The sequence below is a fragment of the Cavia porcellus genome, unplaced genomic scaffold (assembly GCF_034190915.1).
Source record: "Cavia porcellus strain 051 isolate PalLab524CR breed Dunkin Hartley unplaced genomic scaffold, mCavPor4.1 scaffold_12, whole genome shotgun sequence".
NCBI lineage: Eukaryota > Metazoa > Chordata > Mammalia > Rodentia > Caviidae > Cavia > Cavia porcellus.
In genome coordinates, this window is record NW_026947495.1 from 25916992 (window position 1) to 25937676 (window position 20685).

Consider the following 20685-nt stretch of genomic DNA (forward strand, 5'->3'; position numbering starts at 1 on the left):
CTTGGGTCATTACCTAATGAGTTTAAAGCTAGCCTGAACTACATAGCAAGACCCTGTCTAAAAAAAAAAAAAAAAAAAAGAAAGAAAGAAAAAGAAAAGAAAAAAGTACCAAGCTGCAGTCAAATCTGACCTACTTAGACCAAACCTTCGCTTGCACACACCCCATGGAGGAAGAAAGGCAGCATGCCAGGCTTTGGGCTTCTTAGCTCTCAACTGCGACGAATCCTGGGTTATCCTGGAAATGAGGCAGAAAACTGCAAATAGCCTGAGCAGCAAAGGAGTAAAGAGGCCAAAGAAAGCCCAACCTAATTTCTAAAACAACACTACCTGAGTTCATACAATGAAATAAACTATAAATTCTGGAAGAATATTTGTGATTGTATAATTTTTCCAAAAACAAGTTGTAAAATGCCAGCTAATTAAAACAAACAAACAAAAAATGCTCAAATAAATGAGGTTTATATCTAAAGATTATTTATATATTCTGGGTGCTTTCTGGAAATGTAATTCTTCCTTAAGCTGTAATGTGAAGTTCTGATGCTTTGCTTTTACACTCTGACATATAGCAGGACTGGGCCTTGGGTTTATTTCATTACCAGTGTCTTTCTTTTTTTAATGCAGCTATATTTTAATATCACCATTGTATTTTTTTAGTGTATATAACCCTCTGATTATGCTTTACCCATTTAAAAGAGGTGCCAGAAATACACTTTTAATAAAAGTGGAATTTAAAATCAGAAAATGAGTATCAAGAGATGGTATTTTGACACTCTGGTTTTACACATTAAAAATAAAAAACCAAAAAACTTAAAAAAAAAATAAGGCTCATATAGCATTTTGCATTTTTTGTTTTCAGTTCTTTAATCATTTTAACAATTATTCAGAATACATTCTTCACAAAGACCACAAGTACAATTAACATATTTTAAAAAGCTTCTTTTCAATACAGATGATTGGCTGAGAAATAAAACAAGAAAGGTAATATCCAAAATATGTAGCTCAAATCTATTTGGGAGGCGTTTAGAGAGTAAGTCTCTCTTACATACTAAGCAAGTTGATAATTCTTGGCCCAGAGTTCTAAATAATGATTTGCCTCCAAAATGTACCTTATTGTTTTGCAATGTTCAATTTATACCTACAACAGTCCCAAAACAATGCTAATCTAGAAGCATTCTTCAGGTAATTGAGAGCATATTTTTCAAACACTATGCATAATACAGTGATTAAGGTATATTAGGGGAAAAAGAGAGCTCAACAAAACCTTGCTGAAACATAATTGAAAGTCTTCACAAAGCAGTAAGACCATAAAAATATTTAATATTTTATCCCAGTTTCTGTCAAATACTTTACTATTTAACATAAAAGTACTTAGAAGAAAACCAGAATTTAAATTATTGATGTTTTACAATTTCACTCTTAAAATATTAGACATGAAAAAAGCTAGGAGAGGTTAAATTCTACCATATGTAAATTATCTGTCATCCATTTATGTATTTTTCTACCTTATTTCTTCACCAAAAATCGTGTTATGTCTGATCCATGCTTTGACGCTACAGAGAGTCGTCTCACCTGGCTTCTTTCCTTGGATTGTCTGGCAGTTCTCTAAAAGTTAACAAACATATATGTGTACATGTTAAGAGAAAAGTACTGGCTACAGACAAAAACTCTGTTCTGTTAGTCTGGAAAAATCAACATTCTCCCTTTACTTAGTGCTTGGCCTTAAGGGGGTTCGCCACACTACAAAGTAGATTGGCCTGTGCTCTGGCATGTGCCCTTGAGAGCTAAGGCCTCTAGTTTGTGCAGAAAACACAGTTTTCTGGAATGGTTTACTACCCAGTAAGGCCATGAAACCTTCATCTGGGGAGGAGGGGAGATGATGATTCTCTTCAATCGTGAGAGTGCTGGCAAAGCATTTTGGGATTTCCCAGAGTGCAGTGAGCAAAGGCTCACCCACTTCCTGTTTGCTGGGCCCAGAAGCCATGTCCACCTCAAGAGATAAGTCAGTATAGCAACTAGATTTTGCTACTGATCCTAGAAATAAAAATTTCAGGGAATGGGAAAAAGTACAGAAGGGCCTGAATTTTCTATGGCTATTTCTTAATTCTCACAAGTCTTGAGTTTGTCAGTAATTTGAATATCTGAGATATTAACTTTTTTTTCCCCAGCTGAAGTCCGTCTGCATGTGAGGAGACCCAAGTGGAAAGAGTAAAAAGAGAAAAGGTGAAACTAAAAAAACCCCTGCCTATATAATACTATATAAATATTATGCTTGTGAAGAAATTATAGAATCTCAAACATGAAAAGAAGGCTTAAAAAGGATTGACACATCTGGAAGACTGGCCAAGAATGTAAATAGTTCTCAAAAGTGTAAATATAACTTATTAGAATGTTTAATGAAAGGACTTTGCCCTAAAGGGGATGCTGCCCGTAGGAGGGTAGGAGGCGGAAGGTCACCTTCCCTACCCCTAAGCAATTTACCTGTGGTGCGGAAAATAAATACCAATGAGCTACCTGTGCATCAGTAATGCCCCTTAGGCTCCACCCCAAACCTCAGCTATATGTATGTCCCCACACCACGCGTCCGGCAGAAAGAAAGACAGACTTCAGTGGTCCGGAGTTCTCTCTCCGCATTCTTGGCCACTTTTATCTCATATTTCTATCTTTTTAGCCATCCTGAAAATCTTATCATTTAAAAAATACAAGTTTTAAGGTGCAATTAAATGGGCACTCAATTCCTGGGCTTAAGGGAGCACAAATGAATAAAATTCCATGGAAACTAGTTTGGTAATAAGTTCCTGCACTATTAAAAATGGCCAAATACTTTTGATTCAGTGATTTTATATCTGAGACTTTACCTGAAGAAGTGACCTTGAAATTTAAAAAAATGGTTATGTTTACACAAATGTGCTGGGTGCATTATGTTTAAGAGCTAAAATATTTAAACACCTTAAATATTTATCTATATGGAAATAGCTAAGTAAACTAACAGAATATAATGCAATCATTTTAGATGTTATCCATTATGAATGGCTGCAGAATATGAGAAATGCTTGTACCTTGCCATAAATAGACAAAAGTTGAATAACAAGTTGCTATCAAATAAGATTATTTCAATAGGTACAATCAACAACCTTATATTGGACCATGTTTTGTTTTATCCACATAACCCAAGCTGGCTGTGAATTCATGGTAACCCTCTTGCCTTAGCCTCCAGAGTGTTGGGATTATGGGTATACACCACCATACCCTGTTTGGACCATGTGTTAAAAATTCATCCTGGGAAATATATAATACTATGTAACATTTTCTGTTTCATTTTAAGCAACAAGTAATAGCTCAAATATGTGTCACAGTTAACAGGTTCATGCTAAAGCCAACACTGCAATCTGTATTTGTTGAGTTAGTTCTAGAGACAATTTATGAATTTTCTCAGATAATTTAGGATATCTTTCTATTCAGTGATTTATTTCTGGTATAGGTGGTGAAACCCAGTGCTATATGTATGCTAGGCAAGTGATTTACTATGAGCTACATTCCCAGCACTTTTAATATTTTGACATAGCTAAATTGCTCAGTCTAATCTTGAATTTGTAATCCTTCTGCCTCAGCTTCCCAAGGACAACCTTAACCACGTGGAAATATGTATAATTACTCTAACTCATACAATTTCCAGTATGAAGGTCTTAGTCTTTCCAGAACATGCAGTCGAGCTGCGCATGGTAACATGTACTTGTAATTCCAGGCTGAGGCAGGAAGATCTACATGAGTTCAAGGCCAGCCTGGACTAAATAGCAAGACTATGTCTCTAGAAAACAAAACAAAACAAAACAAAACAAAACAACAAAAAAGACCATGCAATTTGTAATGGTATTCATATTTTTCTAGGTTGTGGTGACCTATCTTGGTCTTAGATGCATTAAGCAGAAAGCAGGTTCTCTTGTGTCTGTGACCTAGCACTTATACAGGTCTTCACAGAAAAGGCAAATGTCAAGTAATGGAAGGATTAAAATGCATCTTGGACCCCGTATCAGGGATCAAGTTCATATTATGTCCTAACTGATATGAACAATTTTCTACTAGATTTGTTAGGCTGGTATCAAAGTTAGTCATCAGCACCACTGACCTCTTTGTGACAGACTGTACAGAGAGTCTGCAGGTTGTCCAGGGAGCACTGTCCTCCTCCCTCATATACTGGCTTGATGTGATCCACTTGCCAGAAATGTCCTTCCCCTGGGTTTCTTATGATTTCATTTAGCTGCAACAAGAATGCAAGATCAGCAGTTTTCAGCACATTGTTGAATTGTTGGTTTGGTGTTATGCAATCGTATCTATACAGCAATATCATGGGAAAAGTATATTAGGGTAGCTTTTTATACATTTTGAGAAAAAAAACTCTAGCTTAGCAATTCAAAAGTAGTAAAATGTATTTTTGAGTAAGTTTTTCCTTCTTACCTAATACATTTTGAAAAACTTAAAAGCTAGTATGAATTAATAAGACTTCTGATAGATTGGGGGAAAATCAGTAATTTCTGCACTTTTCAGTTAGTTTATATAGTCACTAAATCAGAAGTGAGAAAAAAAATAACAGATTGAAAATTAAATACTCTTTAGTATTACTGATTGTCATTGACCTAAGTGCATTTGTTACTATGTCAATGCCAGATTAATATTAATAGCTATCACTGAGAACTTTCATTCACCAGAGAACTTCTTAAGTGCCATGGACTAGAAATTTCTAGAACAAGCTTTGGTAACTTTAGGAATACACAAAGATGTCCACCGGAAATAGCCACTATGTAGTGTAGGCCAGTCTATAAATACACACACACACACACACACACACACACACAAGCTTTATATTTAGCCACTGATGACCTACATTCAAATGGGATGTATTTTAAATTTTATCTGAGATAGCAAAACTAACTTGTAGCATGGGAGTGTGATTATTAGAATATTACAAATAGTAGGGCAGTTGCTTTTATTTTCTTAGTCTTGCAAATTATAATTAACATCATGAGTAGTCACCACGAGAACCCAGATTGTTGTTAAGCCCTTTCAAGAAAGCTTGTCAGACCCTCTGATGACACAGTGACTTGATCAATAGTGCTGACCCATGAGGAGCCCAAAAAAGGCAGCAAGTTGGAGCAGAAAACTTTGCCCAGTTGACCTCGCTACCGCCCACCTCATTCTGCTTCGATACTAAACTTCCCAGTTTCTGTTAGAAGATGCATAGTGATTTTTATTTTTGCAGTTGGCACTGTTGGAAGCAACTACAAATGGCAATCTTGCATATCAAGTGAATGACATATTCTTAGAAAAAAAGGCATTTTGGTCCTCTTTCATAACCAACACCTCTCTGAGCAGCTTTCACTCTGACAGATGCAATAACCCAAAAGGTGCTTCTTTATTTCTTCCTAGCAACTATATAGTAAGTCACTTGGGGCCCCTCTTCAACATCCTAAATTCACCTCCTGAAAGAAACACTGCTTCTGCAACAGGATTGCCCCCTGAGCCCTGAGCCCTGTGTGTTCCTTGTCCTTAGAGCATTTTTGTTTTGGATATCTACCAGGTTGCTTCTGTATTCCTGGACAGGTTGGTTTCAAGATGACCTTGAATTGTTTCATTGTGCATGTGCTGGAATCCTGCATGCTGTGGCAGCAGACAGTAACTGGAGTCTGGCCAATATGCCTAGAAGGGGTACAATATGTCCCTCATCAATTAGACCAAAGGATCTTTCAGGAACTCTGCGTGTCGTTAGAGAAAGAATATATTTTTCTAGCTCTCAAAGACATGCTAATTCATCTTTATAGAAAGTATTACTAATTCTATTATAATTTAGCAATACTAGATAAATAAAAAATATAATTTGTCTAGCTGGCAGAAATTCATGTAATATTTTGGTGGGCAAAAAATGGTTCAGGAGTGGCCCTTTTTTTATTTATTTGGGTTTGCTTTGGTTTTTCAGACAGGGTCTTGTTATTCAGCTTGCAGTTCAGGCTGGCTTTAAAATTACTACGTAGCCCAGAATGCCCTTTGCCTCAGCTTCCCGAGTGCTGGGATTACAGGTGTGTGCTACCATGCCTAACTCTGGGAACAATTCTTTTTAAAATTAAGCCTATATGTGTTTTAGTTTGAAATTTAGACCTGTTTGGTTAACAAAATCAGAAATCCAATGGAGTTTTGAAAATCAAGATAAATACTGATGATAATGTGCCAAAAAAATAGTTTTTCATAAATGTGTCTCCTCACTGTAATGAACTACATTTTGGGGGTTATCTATTTGCTCCTTTTCATTCAATTAGTAAGATCATAAAAAGCAGAATCCCAGCCTTAGGTGCCTCTTGATGCAATGTCATCTATTACAATCTTTTCCCAAAATATATTCTCTCAGAATATATAGCTGATATACAATTATTCAGGAAATTGGTGGGAGATAGGAAAACATGTCAAACAACAGTATGAGGGTACTGGGAGATAATCCAGAGTTTCAGAAATACTACAAAAACTCAGTTTCTTGGGGCTGGGGATTTAGTTCAGCGGCATAAGCGCCTGCCTTGCAAGCAGGCAGTCGTTGAGTTTGATCCCTGGTACCGATAAAAACGAAAAAGACCAAAAAAAAAAAAAAAAAAAACTCAGTTTCTTCAACAATTAAAAAAAGGCTGAGAATTCAGCAGCACAAGTGCAAGTGCAAGGTCATGAGTTCAATTCCTGGCACCAAAAAAAAAAAAAAAAAAAAAAAAGACCCAACATTTAAAAAGGTATAGCTTGGGCGTTGGTCGTGTATGCATGACTAATTCCAGCACTCAGGAGGTTGAGGCAGAAGGATCACCATGAGTTTGATGCCAGCCTGGGCTACATAAGTGAGTTCAAGGTCAGCCTGCACTACATAACTAGACCCTGTCTCAAACAAAACAAAACAAAACATATGAAGTGTTATTACGACTAAATGTAAGATAAGAGGCATAATGATAAATGGTATGTGGTCATATTTTGATCCTAATTTGAACAAAGCAACTATAGACATTTATGAAACAATAACCCAACATGAATTAATTTTTTTTTTTTTTGGTACCGTGGCTCAAACTCATGACCTTGTGCTTGCCAGACAGGCACTTATGCTGCTGAGCTAAATCTCTAGCCTGAAATTAATTGTAATTTAAGGAATTCTAATTTTGTTGGGTATGATAATTCATTGTGATTATGTTTAAAAGAAAGAGGGAAGAAAGAGAGGATGAAGGAAAGGAGTGTACTTGTGAAATACATAATACAAATATTTAAGGCTGTTGTTTAGAGTCTGCTTTAGGAGAAAAAAAAGAAGCTAGGCAAGGGCCAGATGAAAACAACTGGCAAAATGTGGGTAATTGCCAAAGCTAGGTGATGGGTATATGGGTTCATTATTGTCTCTACTTTTATATACATATTTGAAAATTCCTGTGTTAAAAGGATAAATGAATTGAATGAATTGATACCCCTCACTCAGTACAGGGCTGTTTTCTGTCACACGACTATAATTACCTGTTCTAATGAGAGTTTTGATGTCCAGGTAGCATCCAAAAGACTCTTCCTCTGGCTTTTAGGTGCATCTCTCAGACGTAAAAATAGTTCTTGTGCATTTATATTACATAGCTGACACACACCATGTTCAATTTCAAATACTGTGGCTCGCAGGTAACTGTTATTAGATCGAATCCAAAATTCCTCTTGACATTTTAGAGAGCAAAACCGTGAATCCCAAGCACTTGTTGTATACTGTTGCTTAGTTTGGCAAGTGAGACGCTGGCAGTAAAGGCAAAGAGGATTTCCTTCATTATTTACAGCTTGCAAGTAGCCTTTGGATGTAGAAGACTTCATCCTGAGGTCAGCTTGGGCGGTGTGGGGATTTAGCAATGGGTCACTGGCTCCATCTTCAAGAAAGTTTCTGTAAATTGAACAAAATATTGGACAACTAACCAATGAATGCTATGCTAAAATTCAAAGGTTTTCAAATCTAAACAGTGAACACAGGATGGGACCACAGATGTGATTCAATATGGAGATGAGACAGCTGTAGTCAGCACTCTGTAATCCATAGCAAGTAAAGAGGACGGTATATTATAAAAATTAATTTGATATGTGCTGACATTTAGGAACTTAGATGCTTCCATGTTAAACATCTCTAAAACATCTAGAGAAGATGGAAAATGAGAAGAAAATGCTCTTCAAAGTGAGCATGAAGAGGCTAACACAAAACTCCAAATAAAACCCCTCTCTAATGATGGTGGGTCATGTACCTCAAGAGGCCAGAGAGGTTACTACAAATTCTCTCTCCAGGTTTACACGGTGAGTCTTCACAGCTATAAAGTGTCACAGCAAAGTAGCTGACAAAGAATTAGAACTAAAGGCTTGCAAATATTATTTCTGCTGTTTGACCAACGGGTAAATTCAGAGTTGATAAAATTAGGAAAGAAACATGATGGTCTAAGTGCTCAACTTTTCAAGAAAGAAAAATACACTGTGCTTGGAGGCACATACTTGTCATCTTCATGACCAATTTGAGATAGGAGGAGGATTGAAAGTTCAAGGTCAATGAGGTAACATCAGAAGACCCTGTCTCAAAATAAAATTTAAAAAAGAGGTGGGGGTGAAAATGCAGCTCAATGGTAGAAACTTACTTAGCACATGTGGGGCCTTCTTCCCACAAAGAGTACATTATTCAATTATGTTGAAAATTCCTGCAATGGGAAGCAACCAGAAATGGCTGGTTGTTAGAAGGGTCAAAATAAAGCCTTTTATGGTTTAAAGAGGTCCAGTTTGGGAGGCTGAGCAAGATTGACCTCATGTCTCCAGGCATCTTCTACCCAGGCCTAGGGGAGGTCAATTAGGTCACCTGGTCAGCCTCATCTCTAATGTCTAAAATGATAAGATCACGTGTCCCACAGGGTTGCTAGAAGGATGGAAGAGCTACTAAATCCCGAAATCTCTTTGTGATATCTACAATAGCTACACAAAGGTGACGTACTACTATCAAAATTAATACATACATTTAAAGAAATATTCTTACTACTATTGTGTCCTTACTTTATAGTAGGGTCCTCTGGCCCGGATTTCTTTGTGATCAGACGGACGTGGCCACCATCTTTCTTTACCTTGTCCATTGTGGCTACAGCAACATCTTCTTTGGTTATGTATCTGGAACAATTACATGTTAAGTAGATTTCCTCTCTCTAACATGCAGATTTCTCAATTTTATGTTGACTTGCTCCTTGCAAAAACAACAGGAGCAAAAGCAATATAACAGTTCTAGTCACTGTGCCAATACTAAGGGTGAGAAATGGAATACTCCTTTTTACGTTGACTGGGGCCTATTATGTGAGGAACACATCTCTTTGCTCCAAATTAGCTTTCTCTTTTTCATTTTTATCGGTACCGAGGATCGAACTCACGACTACCTGCTTGGAAGGCAGGTGCTTATGCCGCTGAGCTAAATCCCCAGCCCCACAAATTAGCTTTCTCAAGATTAATTTTTCTAAAAAGAAGTCATGAGTCATTTATTATCATTTTGGCCAATTTTCAAAATTTAGGGAAACAAAAGAAGTATGGAAATTAGAAATGATGAAATATAAGCACAACTGACACCCTTCAGGAAACTGCTTGCCAAACTGTGTGGAAACTGCCCGGTGAATTATTATCTCCCTCTTGACCTTCCTGTAAGGCTCCTCCAATTCACCTTAGTTATAATATTTGTATCAGTGTTTTCGGGTAAAGTGATTCTCTTTTTAGTTAACCATATTCAATCACATCTCCTATAATCTCAAGTTGTTCCCATTAGTATCAGTTCACACAAGGTTTCCTCTGAAACAGTCACCTATTTTAGAACCTTATTATACAATACTATCAATAACACAATGGTTTAGGACTGGAAGTAAAGACAAAAGTAATTCTGGTTAGAAGTGACAGGGGAATTTAAGTAGGTAAAATGCAATTACTCGATTTATTCCTTCTAATTAGCATGGTCCAGTTTCTCTGGTTCTTTACATCAATTGCAAATTTAAAAAAAATTAGTTTAAATATAAATATCTTCATATTTTTAAGTAGCTTAATAAAACTCAATCACAATGAAATCATGCAGCCGTAGGTGAAATGTTAGGAATCTGTTTTGTTCTGAAATTAATAATGGTAGATTTAGATTAATTTTGATTAGTGGTATGTGCACATGGTTCCAAATTTAAAGGCATGCAATAGTTTATAAGGTAAAGAGCAAGCTTCCCTCTCATTGCCCAACATGTCTGCCAGCAGAGGCACTGTTCTCAACTCGGTCTGGTGCCCTCAGCAACACTGAATGTTGTAAAGGAGATAAAATGGAGCAGGGAATCCTCCAAAGACCTGGGCATGCGAAGACACCCAGACATTTACTCTAGATGCCTCAAGGACTTTGCTCACTGTGGCATGAGACATCCAGAAAATTGTGATAATGATATTTACCAAGATCGTCCCACCTAATGTCCTTCTCTTTCTTTCAAATCCTACAGAAAAAGCCCACTTCTATTTGCTCTCTACAGATGGCATTTTTGTCCTTTGTCTGCCTGCGCCCATATGTAATAAATTTCATTCCACGTTGCCCTTCACAAGCCTGGTGGTCTCGACTGCTCTCAGGCTCAGGCTGTTCCTTACAGTGCGTGCATCTTTTACTTATTGTTGTATTCACCAATTTAAACTTTAAAATTTTGTGTATATGAGTACAGTCACAAGGTTGTGTAGCCATCACCATTACTAATTTCAGAACATCTTCAACCAATTCTCCATTTCCAAAAGGAATTTGTACTCATTTCTCACTATTTTAATTTTTAGAAATCAATGCTAGTGTAATGCAGACACTAATCTTCACCTTGCTTCTTTTGCATGAATCTACATCTTGGAGATCTTTTTACATTGGTATATACACAATTGCTCTGTTCTTTTCAATGGTTCCATGTTATTCTATAATACGGATAAACAATATATCTCACCAGTCTCTAATTAACTAATAGGCATTTAGGCTGTTTCCAGTGTTTACTGTCACAAACAGTGCTATCGCAGATATGTTTGTATATTATATTTTCTACACATGAGGTACACATAGAATACTCAAAAGTAGCATTACTGGATAAAAGCCATGGGTACTTTATATGGGGTAGATTCTGATCTAAATAAGCTGAAAGTGAATTCTGAACCAAGGCTATGTGTTGCAAACCTTGACTTTAGCCTTATAAAACTCAAAGCAGAGAAAGCAGTAGGAGTCTGCTTGACCAACTTACAGAACTGAGATAATGTGCGCTATTTTGTGATGTTATGTTTGTTTTATATGAGGTTTGTTATACAGCAATAGGAAATGAATGTTATTTGTCTTCCTATTTAAAGTTTTACTGTACCTCCCCACTATTTTTTGGTACCAGAAATCGAACTCAGGGCCTTGTGCTTTGCTAGGCAGATGCTGTGCCACTGAGCTATATCCATGCCCTAAGTCTTATTACCCTTTTGACCTAATCTCTCTCTTTTTTTTTTTAACCTAATCTCTTAATTGCTGCTAGAGTGAGCTCTTAAAAATACAAATCAGATTATTTAATCTGATGTTTGTTAATACAAGATACATTTTTAATATATCAGCTACATTTAATTTTATGAATAACACTGTGTCTTTGGTAGGTGTTGGTTTTATGAGAAATATTGCTTTTATACATGATCAATCATCTCAGTAATACTTTTAAGTGGTCATTCATGTTTCACAGAGAAGAAGCAACACAGCATGTCTAAAAATGATTGGAGAGGGCTTTAAATTCAGTTATGAAGGGAATTATGATCATGTAAGAAAGAAATCAATACTTCAAACTAAGTCTGTGGTTATGAAAATGAGAAACAGAGAAGAAACAGTGAGAAAAACATAGCAGACATCACATTTTCGGATAATACGTGTGCATGTATATACTTTAGGTATAGGTTATCCATATATATTTCAAATATATTTTTATAAGGTAATATATGCTGAAGGGAAAAATTCAACCAGGATCCATGAGTTTAGGCAAGAGGCTACCAGCAATTCATGGATAAATCTAATTAGCCAAAGGACTTTGAGTTAGAAAGTACATTATTTAAAATCTGAATGTGAATAATTTTAGATGGCATATGCACTTTCCAGTTGGCCATTATTCCAGCCCAGACCTCATCATTTTCTAATTTTAAACCTAACTTCGTTTATTTGTGGTTATTACTTGACTTTTAGTCATAAGTTGGGAGTCCTATCACCCTCCATCAATCTCCTAACCTTATGCTCTAGAAGCAAGATTTCTCAACAATGGCACTGTATAAATTCTGAAATAGAAATGTCTTTGGAGTGTAGTCCTATTCACTGCAGGATTTTTAGCAGCATCCTGGGCCTGAGGTATCCACAGGCTGTTTCTCAGCTGCATCCTGTAGTTATGGCAATCTAAATTATCTAGACATTTTAACTCTGGGATACAAAACTGCTCCCAGTTGAACTACTCTCCCAAAGATAACACCATTAAGTTTCTAAGGTGTCCTTCTAGATAACTCCTAGGACAATAATAGCAATTATACATTTGTGCCTCTATTTCTTTTAAAAATTTCAAATTTTTACTCAGTAATTTATCCCAAGTATTGTTCTTGTTCTCATGCAGATGTGTACTTGACAACTTGTACTTGATTTTGTAATAGACTGCAATATGTTGAAACAGCTGAAAAAATTTTTCACTGTATGAGACTATCATAATTTCTTTAATCACCAATGACCTACTCCCAAAACCCTACCATTGAGGGATTTAAAAAATCTGTATGCATAGAAAAACCTAAAGACCTGAGACCAGGAAATGATGGAATGTGAGGATGAGAAATAACAAGTATATGAAGATCTCAAGACATAAAGGGCTTTCTTTGCCAATGTTGCAGTTTGGTTTGTTGCTTTTGACCTCTTCCAAAGCAGCAGCTGGGCTACATAGCAGTTGACCACTTTTCCTCATAATCTTTGTTTACTGGTCTACAGAGAATTGAGATTTGATCGAATTCACTAAATATCTCATATGTTGCTATAAAATAATTGTGGTTTTATGTATAATTTTCTTTTAACTCATCAGTATTTCATTACTGATTGTATAGAAATAGAGCCATAAAAAGTAATATAATACAAAACACAAACAACAATTCATACCTTTTGGTATTACTTTGTTTGGTTTGTTGTTTTGTGATTTCTTCCAGAGCAAGAACTGGACTACAGAACAGCTGCCCACTTTTCCTAATTATCCTCTGTTTCATTGCACTTAGGCTGCTCCATTCTCGAACAAATCTCAAAATCTGGCAGAAAATGAAATAATAAAAACATTGAACGGCTCACCAGCCACTCTTCTTTGGAAGTAAAGTTATTCACAGCATGAGAAAACTCACATTTTGTTATATCACTAACACAGGATTTCTTCAATTTACTGGAATTTTCATATATTTATTATCAATTTTAAAGAGATCTCTTTCATCCCAAAGATTTTCTAGGAAACATCTTGTCTTTCTTTTGGTAACGGGGATCAAAGTCATGATCTCATGCTTGTCAGGCAGGCACTTATGCCCCTGAGCTAGTCCCCCCCCCCCAAGATTTTCTAAAAGGCACATTTTTGGACATGCAATGTGTACACTTAAAACACACAGGGACCAATAGTGACAATGTGCATATCAAGACCAAAATTGGTCTAGTAGAACACATTCCAGCAGTAGCCAAAGCAAAACTTGCCTTGGGGACAAGATTGACAGAGAAACAGATCAGCATCTGAAAAATACTTTGTATCTGATACTTAGGTTATCATACAAAAATAGCCCTCAGTACATTTAAAATCTTTTAATTAGCATTGCCATTACTCTTACTTATTAACTGAAAATATGACAGGCTATTTTTTTGGGATCTGAAGGTCAGGATTAGCTGATACCAAAGAAAATAGCCTATTGTTCCCTTTTCCTTTAAGATAGGTACAGCTGACCCAAGGGCAATGCTTTACCTTCACTCAAAGGATGAAAAGTAAATTACTATATCCTTGTTTAAAAAATGGCTGAGTGCATGTTAGGTCAGTCCTTGTACACGGTGACCCTTCTTAGCAACAAAAGTAAACTAGCCACAGATTAGATTTAAGGCCTCTCTGGCAGGTGTCCTGGCCTATAACAGCACACTGCTGCTTCTGACAACGAATTGCTCTCAGAATTTATCATTGTTAGAATTTGTCCTTAAAGGATAAAATGTGATTCTGACAGATACAAATATCACAGTTGTTAATCCTGTGAATGAGAAATTAAATGATGTGGGGATGATTCTATCCACAGAAACAGCAGCTGTAGGCGTGATCATCTGCCAGAAAAACAGATTTTACACTTATTCTTAGCATCAGTGTAATTAATAGACTTTGCCTGAGTAGATAAAATGCTATCAGTGATTTGATTTTGTAATAGGCTGCAAAGCACTGTTTTATTAAACTCAAAACAATCACTAATGTTACTAATATAACTATATTTAAAACAAACACAACTATTTTATTTAGAACTATCCTTACCAGACAACGATTTTGTTTCAGTTGAAAGCTTGGTGGTAAGTCTTCCCAAAGGTCTAATTTTATATCCAAAGGAATAAAATTATAGTTCATCTGTTTTCCATCCTGATTATAGGTTAGAAAGAGATTAACACATTTTTGTCTCATGCACTAATAACTACCTTAAAAGAAAACAATTATATTATTGATGATATACCCAGTCTCCTTCAAGATAAGCTAGGGTGATTTACAAAGTTCCAGACAAGAGTCCCCAGCAGCACTCCCTGTAAGAACTGGGAGGTGAGGCAAGGAGACAGGCTCCCGCTGCTCTCTATAGGCCTGTGCTCTCTCACTTGGCCCAAAGTTTTTAACTTCAAGCTCATATACTGTGTCCTACAACACCCTCCCTAGTGTCTAACTTCTGAAATACATTTCAGAACAGTGAAATCTGTACACTGAAAATCAATATAAAGAGTATCGTCACATCTTCAAAGTTAACAACAATGTAACCATTCCTAAAGTCACAAATAAATTCCTTTATAATCACTGAAAATACTTATCATGCCAAAGAAGGGCACCAGCAAATACTCTAAATAGCTCTCCCCAAATAAGCTGATATGCTTGGTACAGGAACAAGAAGGTAAGAAGGTAGATACTCAAGAGAAATTATATTAAAATTTGCTTCTATAAAATCAGTTTTGGTCTGTGAAGATTCACTGCCAATGGCTCTACCTGGAGAATAAAAAAACTGCATTCAGATCCTAATAATCAATTGTACAACAACTGAAAACTTGAGGGTAAAAAGTAATCACGTACAGGAGTGTAGACAAAGAAACACAGGTAAAAAGTTATTTCTTTTTATTTCTTTTCTTTTCTTTTTTTCTTTCTTTTCTTTCTTTCTTGTACCAGGAATTGAACTCAAGATCTAGTGCTTGCCACTGAGCTATAAACCCCCCAAGGTTATCTATTTTTTAAAGAAGAAGAAAAACATCTCATATGAAAATCTCTCATAATGAAAATAGTTTAACTCATATTCTAATTCTCTTAGCCAAAAAGAAATGTTAAAATTCCCACAATCACTTTTTTTAAAAACCCACAAAGCACTTACATATTTATTAAAAATTTACATATGTAATTATAAGCCTATGTAATATGTGATTTTAAAATTTAGATATTTGATTGTAACATGTAATTCTTTTTTTTTTTTTTTTTTGGTAACATGTAATTCTAAACTCTAGACTTAGAATTCTAGAAATGAACAATTAGAATATAACACCAGGGTAAATATCTGTTACTGATCTTACTTATAAGGGGTACAATCGATAACACTAGAGTTTTTATCCAAATTTCTACCTCTAGTTTTTTTTTTTTTTAAACTGGAGGTTGAACTCATTACCTTGCATTTGCGCAGCAGGCACTTAGGCCACTGAGCTAAATCACTGGCCCTCTATGTCTAGGTTTTATTTTGGCTCTTTGTATGTAAAAGGAAAGCTTTTATCTCAGCTCTGTTGTATCTGTTAAGACATGCCAATATTTCATCTGCTTAGTGAAACATGTTTACAAAATTACAGAAAGTGAATGATAATATTTTATGGTAAAGGGACATACACACTTAGAACAGTCAAAAAATACATTGAGATTATGGACAGCAATGTCATGGAGAGGTGGCCCAGGCACACAGGCAAGGTGGCAGAACCAAACATGGATCAGTGAGGCTGCTGCTACAGTTTGCTCCAAGGGCAGCAAGCGCAGGAGTTTGAGGTGGCTTCTCTGCCTGTGTCTGCCCTTACCTTTATCTAGCCTGGAGGAGGTTTGGTTTCTGTATAGACGTAGTTGCTTCTGCTGCTTCAAAGGACAAGTGCAGGCATTGACACTTACTTAGAGTTCATGAGGGTGAGGTACTGTGCTAAGTACTTTACAGGACTTAACTCACTTGATCTTTGTAACCAATCCTCTCTACATTTCAGTTTAGGAAACTGAAATACAGATTGCATAAGTAATATGTCCAAGATGACATGGTTAGTAACATATTTTGAGTTGACGCAGTCTTGCCCTTAAGTCTATGCTGTTAAAGACTAATGTTTTGCCTCTCACTGTCTTTTAGATTTAACATAGGAATTTGATAATTAACATTAAGGAAGGAAAAAAATGCTTGTTGATCTTACTGTTAATTGAATTGACTGTCTTCACTGCAAAATGAAAAAAGGGAACTTTCTTGTATGTTTCAAGCTACTGAATCAGAAATGAACAATGAAATTTGCTTACCTTATTATAGAGGTGAATCCGATCAGTGTTCTTACTTGCACAAAACATTAAGCTATCATATAAGGGCAGAGTGTCTGAGCTCTTCAGTTTCTCTAATAAAGAAGAGAAAGGAAAATTTTCTCTCTTTCTTCCTAAGAGTTTATTTTAATCACTTGCAGGTTGGAATGATAAAATAACTGTATCAAAAATACCAAAATATTTGACAAAGAACATACACTGAGGCTTGTAATACAATTCTCAGTCTGGCCATTTAAGAACACTGGTATATATGGCAACCAGCTATATTAGTTTTCACTTATGCTCATGATCCAAAGAAAAAACATTCAGAATTAATAGAAAAAATTATAAGACAGACATAAAGGACATTTTCCTGTCACCAGGAGTTGCTATCAGTCCTAAAAAATTTAGCACCTATCCCTTTTGCTAGAGTGTACTGAAAATGAGACTAAATGGGCACCATTTTATCAGTAGGAATCTAGCCATGAGATGTGATCCAAATATACAGTGAATGTTTAAACTACAAAATTACAGTAAAAAGTACATTGCCATTACTCCCCCTGCAAACATTCTCCCTCACTTCAAACACACACACATCCTATTATTCCTGCCACTTTCTGAAGCAGTTCTGAAGTTCATTCATGAGTACTTTTACAAGGTGTGATAAAAAAAGATGGTGAATGCTGCTACTCAGTAATATCCAACAGAAAGCAAGCTCACAAAAAAAATCACAGTATGTTCTCGTCCATCTTATTCACCAGATCTGACATATCACTTCTGGCTCTTTCCCAAAATCAAAATAGCCACGAAAGGTAAACATTCTGAATGCATTCAGCCATGACAGTGTAACTAAAGACATAAAAGATGTTTTCTGGAGGTGCTTTGGAAAGCAGCAAGAATGATGGAATGTGTGTTCAAAGCAAGGGGAAGTATTGTGAGAGGGATTAATGGCAATGTGTCTTTTATTGTAAAAAATTTTTTCCAAATTTAAATAGTCACTACAGTTTTTAATCATTCTGTGTATGTTGAAGGCCACTTGAATGCTCGACTCATTATCGAGCCTGGCCTGGTGTTTCACTTCACAAAAGAAGATGAGTGGGTAGTAATTATGTAACCTTTTCTCAACTGTCTAATATTCTGCAGGAAAGGTAGAATTATCAAAGCAAGTCTAAATAATAATTATGGGTAACTTAAACACATGCAGCAAGTCATGCACTATTTTGTACTGTCCCTTAAGTGTCTTACACATAAATAGTGCATTTTCAACAGGTGGAAACTAGGGCACATTAACTTGACCAAAGTAAGAGGATTTAAACCCAGTAATATAGACCTACAGCTTGTATTCTTGACTTGGCCATAGTTCCTCAGTGACCTTTTAATGTATTTTCCCATATCTAGAAGTCTATGACTTGTAGCCATTCTTCTTGGCAGTGTTGTCAAATTATTATTTTTCTAATCAAGGCACTGGCCACATAACAATTTTGGCTTATTGTTTATTTCAGTGTTTTATAAATTCAGAAATATACTTTAACATCTCTGAAATTGGTGTGTCTTATAGTCAATTACAATAATGAGATTTTACAATCATTTTTGGCCAGGTAGCTGTTACGTACTAGTTGTCATTGCCTGAGCACCAGTAAACCAATCAATAGCTACAATACTTGTGTCACTTCAAAGCCAAATATGAGGTACATGTGTTGTTGTTACTATATGTGTTGGGTTTAATTAACTTTAAATTTTCTTCAAAAATTTTCCACTATGATTTGGTAATGAAAAGAAAAGCTATGTGTTATACAAAGCAGATCACAGATTAGACATTAAAGAAGCAAATATATATCAATGGGAAAATAAAATATTTTCTTACAAAGGAATAACTGAGTGCTTCATGAGATCTAAGTAAATGAACTCTCTGCAAATACAGTAAGCTGTCTTACATTTGATTACTGATATGTGCAAAATGATTGTCCTTTATATGGCAACCTAAGCTACTGAAGCCAGGGGACACTGCCAAATCCCTCAGAACAAACAAAAGAAATGTCAAAACAATAGAGGGTGGAATGGCCTGATCTCCATTACTGTTAAAATACTGTGTCACAGTTTAGCTGGCAGTCTTTTTTCTTTCTTAGTGATCTATAAAATAAGGATTTCATAATCATTGTATCTTCATATTAAAAAAAGTATGCATTAACACTTAATGATCAGAAATCATTCTTTGAACTGGGTATGGTGGTAGATGCCTGAACTCCCAGAGCTTGCAAAGCTGAGGCAGGAGGATCATCAATGGGAATTTAAGGCCAGTCGAGCTGCACAGTGAGTTTAAACTCTGCCTAAACTACAAAGTGAGACATTATCTCAAAACAAATCATTCTCTGAGAAAAAAATTATAAGATCAATTTCATATAAGTTAATATTCATTCTTGGTAGCTGACAGCTACATTGAGGGACCATGTTTCTCTTTTCAGTGTTTCCATAAATTGTAATTTAATGATTCAAGACTATAAATGATTTATCTTTTAAAGATACAGTTCTTCCAGACCGCTGGAATTCGAGTTAAAAAATTATAGTTCTAGAGCAGTGTGCATCACTATAGTTTTAGAAGAACAAGTATAGATAGAATAAGCATTTAACATAGGGAGCCTCCTTTGTCTTTCTGTTTTTCATGGAAATCCATCCTAGTGGGAAAATGTGAAGCCTGTTTCTTGTGTGGAATTCTCATTGATCTAAAAAGTCAAAAAAAGAAGCAGGAATAGGTATGGGGGAAATCCTGGCACTGTCTGGAGAGAATGAGGCCAATGTAAATTTCACTGGCCAAATAGAATTTCTAAAAAAAAGTTCAGTGATTTTAAAAAAGTATTTGTAAGAATAAGCTAACAATATGTCTTTATCCACAGGATTAATTTATGGCTAACAAGTCAGTATTTCCCTGCTTTGGTCAATTACTAGATATGACAATTATCAGATAATTATTCTCCATCTAGTATCTGGCTCACGGAACCATATTCTGTTCTATAACTACAGCTTAATCAGCTCTTGAAGGTTTTTTCATGGCAGGAACAAAGAAACTAGAGACTCAAAGAATAAACACCACCATGCTATTTAGTTCCAGGTTATTAAAATTAGACATAAGAGCAGGGAATGTAGTTCAGTGGTAGAGTATGTGCTCACTGTGCATGAGGGCCCAGGTTTGATCTCAATACCAGAAACATACAAATAAAACAAAGCAAGCAAAAAAACAAACACAAACTAAACAACATTCAGCCCAAGGTATTCTCTGGGAAGACTTTCAAGAATTCGAAGGTTAAAAGGAAGAAAAGAAGATGCACTGAACTCAGATATTCTTAAATTGACATTTCATTAAGCTATAAATCTAACTCCAAATTGCTATATTAGTGTTTAACAACACTGACTTAGAAGTTAGAGTTAGGTGCATGCCTGTATCCTAGCACTAAGAGTCTGAGGCAAGACCTCTGTGAGTTCAAGGCTAACATGGGCTACAAAGTGAGTTCAAGGCTAGCCTGAACTGCATAGTAAAACCCTGTCTCAAAATTAAAAAAAAAAAAAAAGAAGAAGAAGAAAAATTTCAGCAGTCCCACCTCAATAATTTTGTGTTGTTTTAATCAAGAATATCAAACTGTAGGTTATTATGGTCAATAAATAAGTAACCAGGAAAGTAACCTAAAAACATTCAACAGTCTTTTGCAGTAGCCCATAAATGAGCACTGTATGACTACAGGCTGGTATTTGCTAACCATCACAGCTACAAATAATGAATGGAATTAAGTAACAAATAAGTAAATCAGAAACACTACATGCCTGGCTTCAAATGTAGTTATGACTCAATCTAAAAATTATGTTTCTTTTTTTTTCCAGTACCAGGGATCGAACTCAC

The 20685-nt window shown here is 35.8% G+C and overlaps 1 protein-coding gene across 10 annotated transcripts in view; it reads right to left on the reverse strand.

The window, feature by feature from the left end:
• Nucleotides 1-835: 835 nt before the first annotated feature.
• The window catches only part of Zranb3 (zinc finger RANBP2-type containing 3), a 237497-nt gene continuing 217647 nt past the window's right edge, over nucleotides 836-20685 (reverse strand). For all 10 annotated transcript variants that reach the window (XM_063258994.1, XM_063258998.1, XM_063258989.1 and 7 more), the window contains 7 exons: nucleotides 16800-16891; nucleotides 14559-14660; nucleotides 13181-13323; nucleotides 9061-9171; nucleotides 7519-7921; nucleotides 4124-4255; nucleotides 836-1602 (listed from right to left, as the gene is read on the reverse strand). In XM_063258994.1, coding sequence (XP_063115064.1) covers nucleotides 1504-1602; nucleotides 4124-4255; nucleotides 7519-7921; nucleotides 9061-9171; nucleotides 13181-13323; nucleotides 14559-14660; nucleotides 16800-16891 — 1082 coding nt within the window. In that variant the 3' untranslated portion in view covers nucleotides 836-1503. The remainder of the gene's footprint in view (nucleotides 1603-4123; nucleotides 4256-7518; nucleotides 7922-9060; nucleotides 9172-13180; nucleotides 13324-14558; nucleotides 14661-16799; nucleotides 16892-20685) is intronic.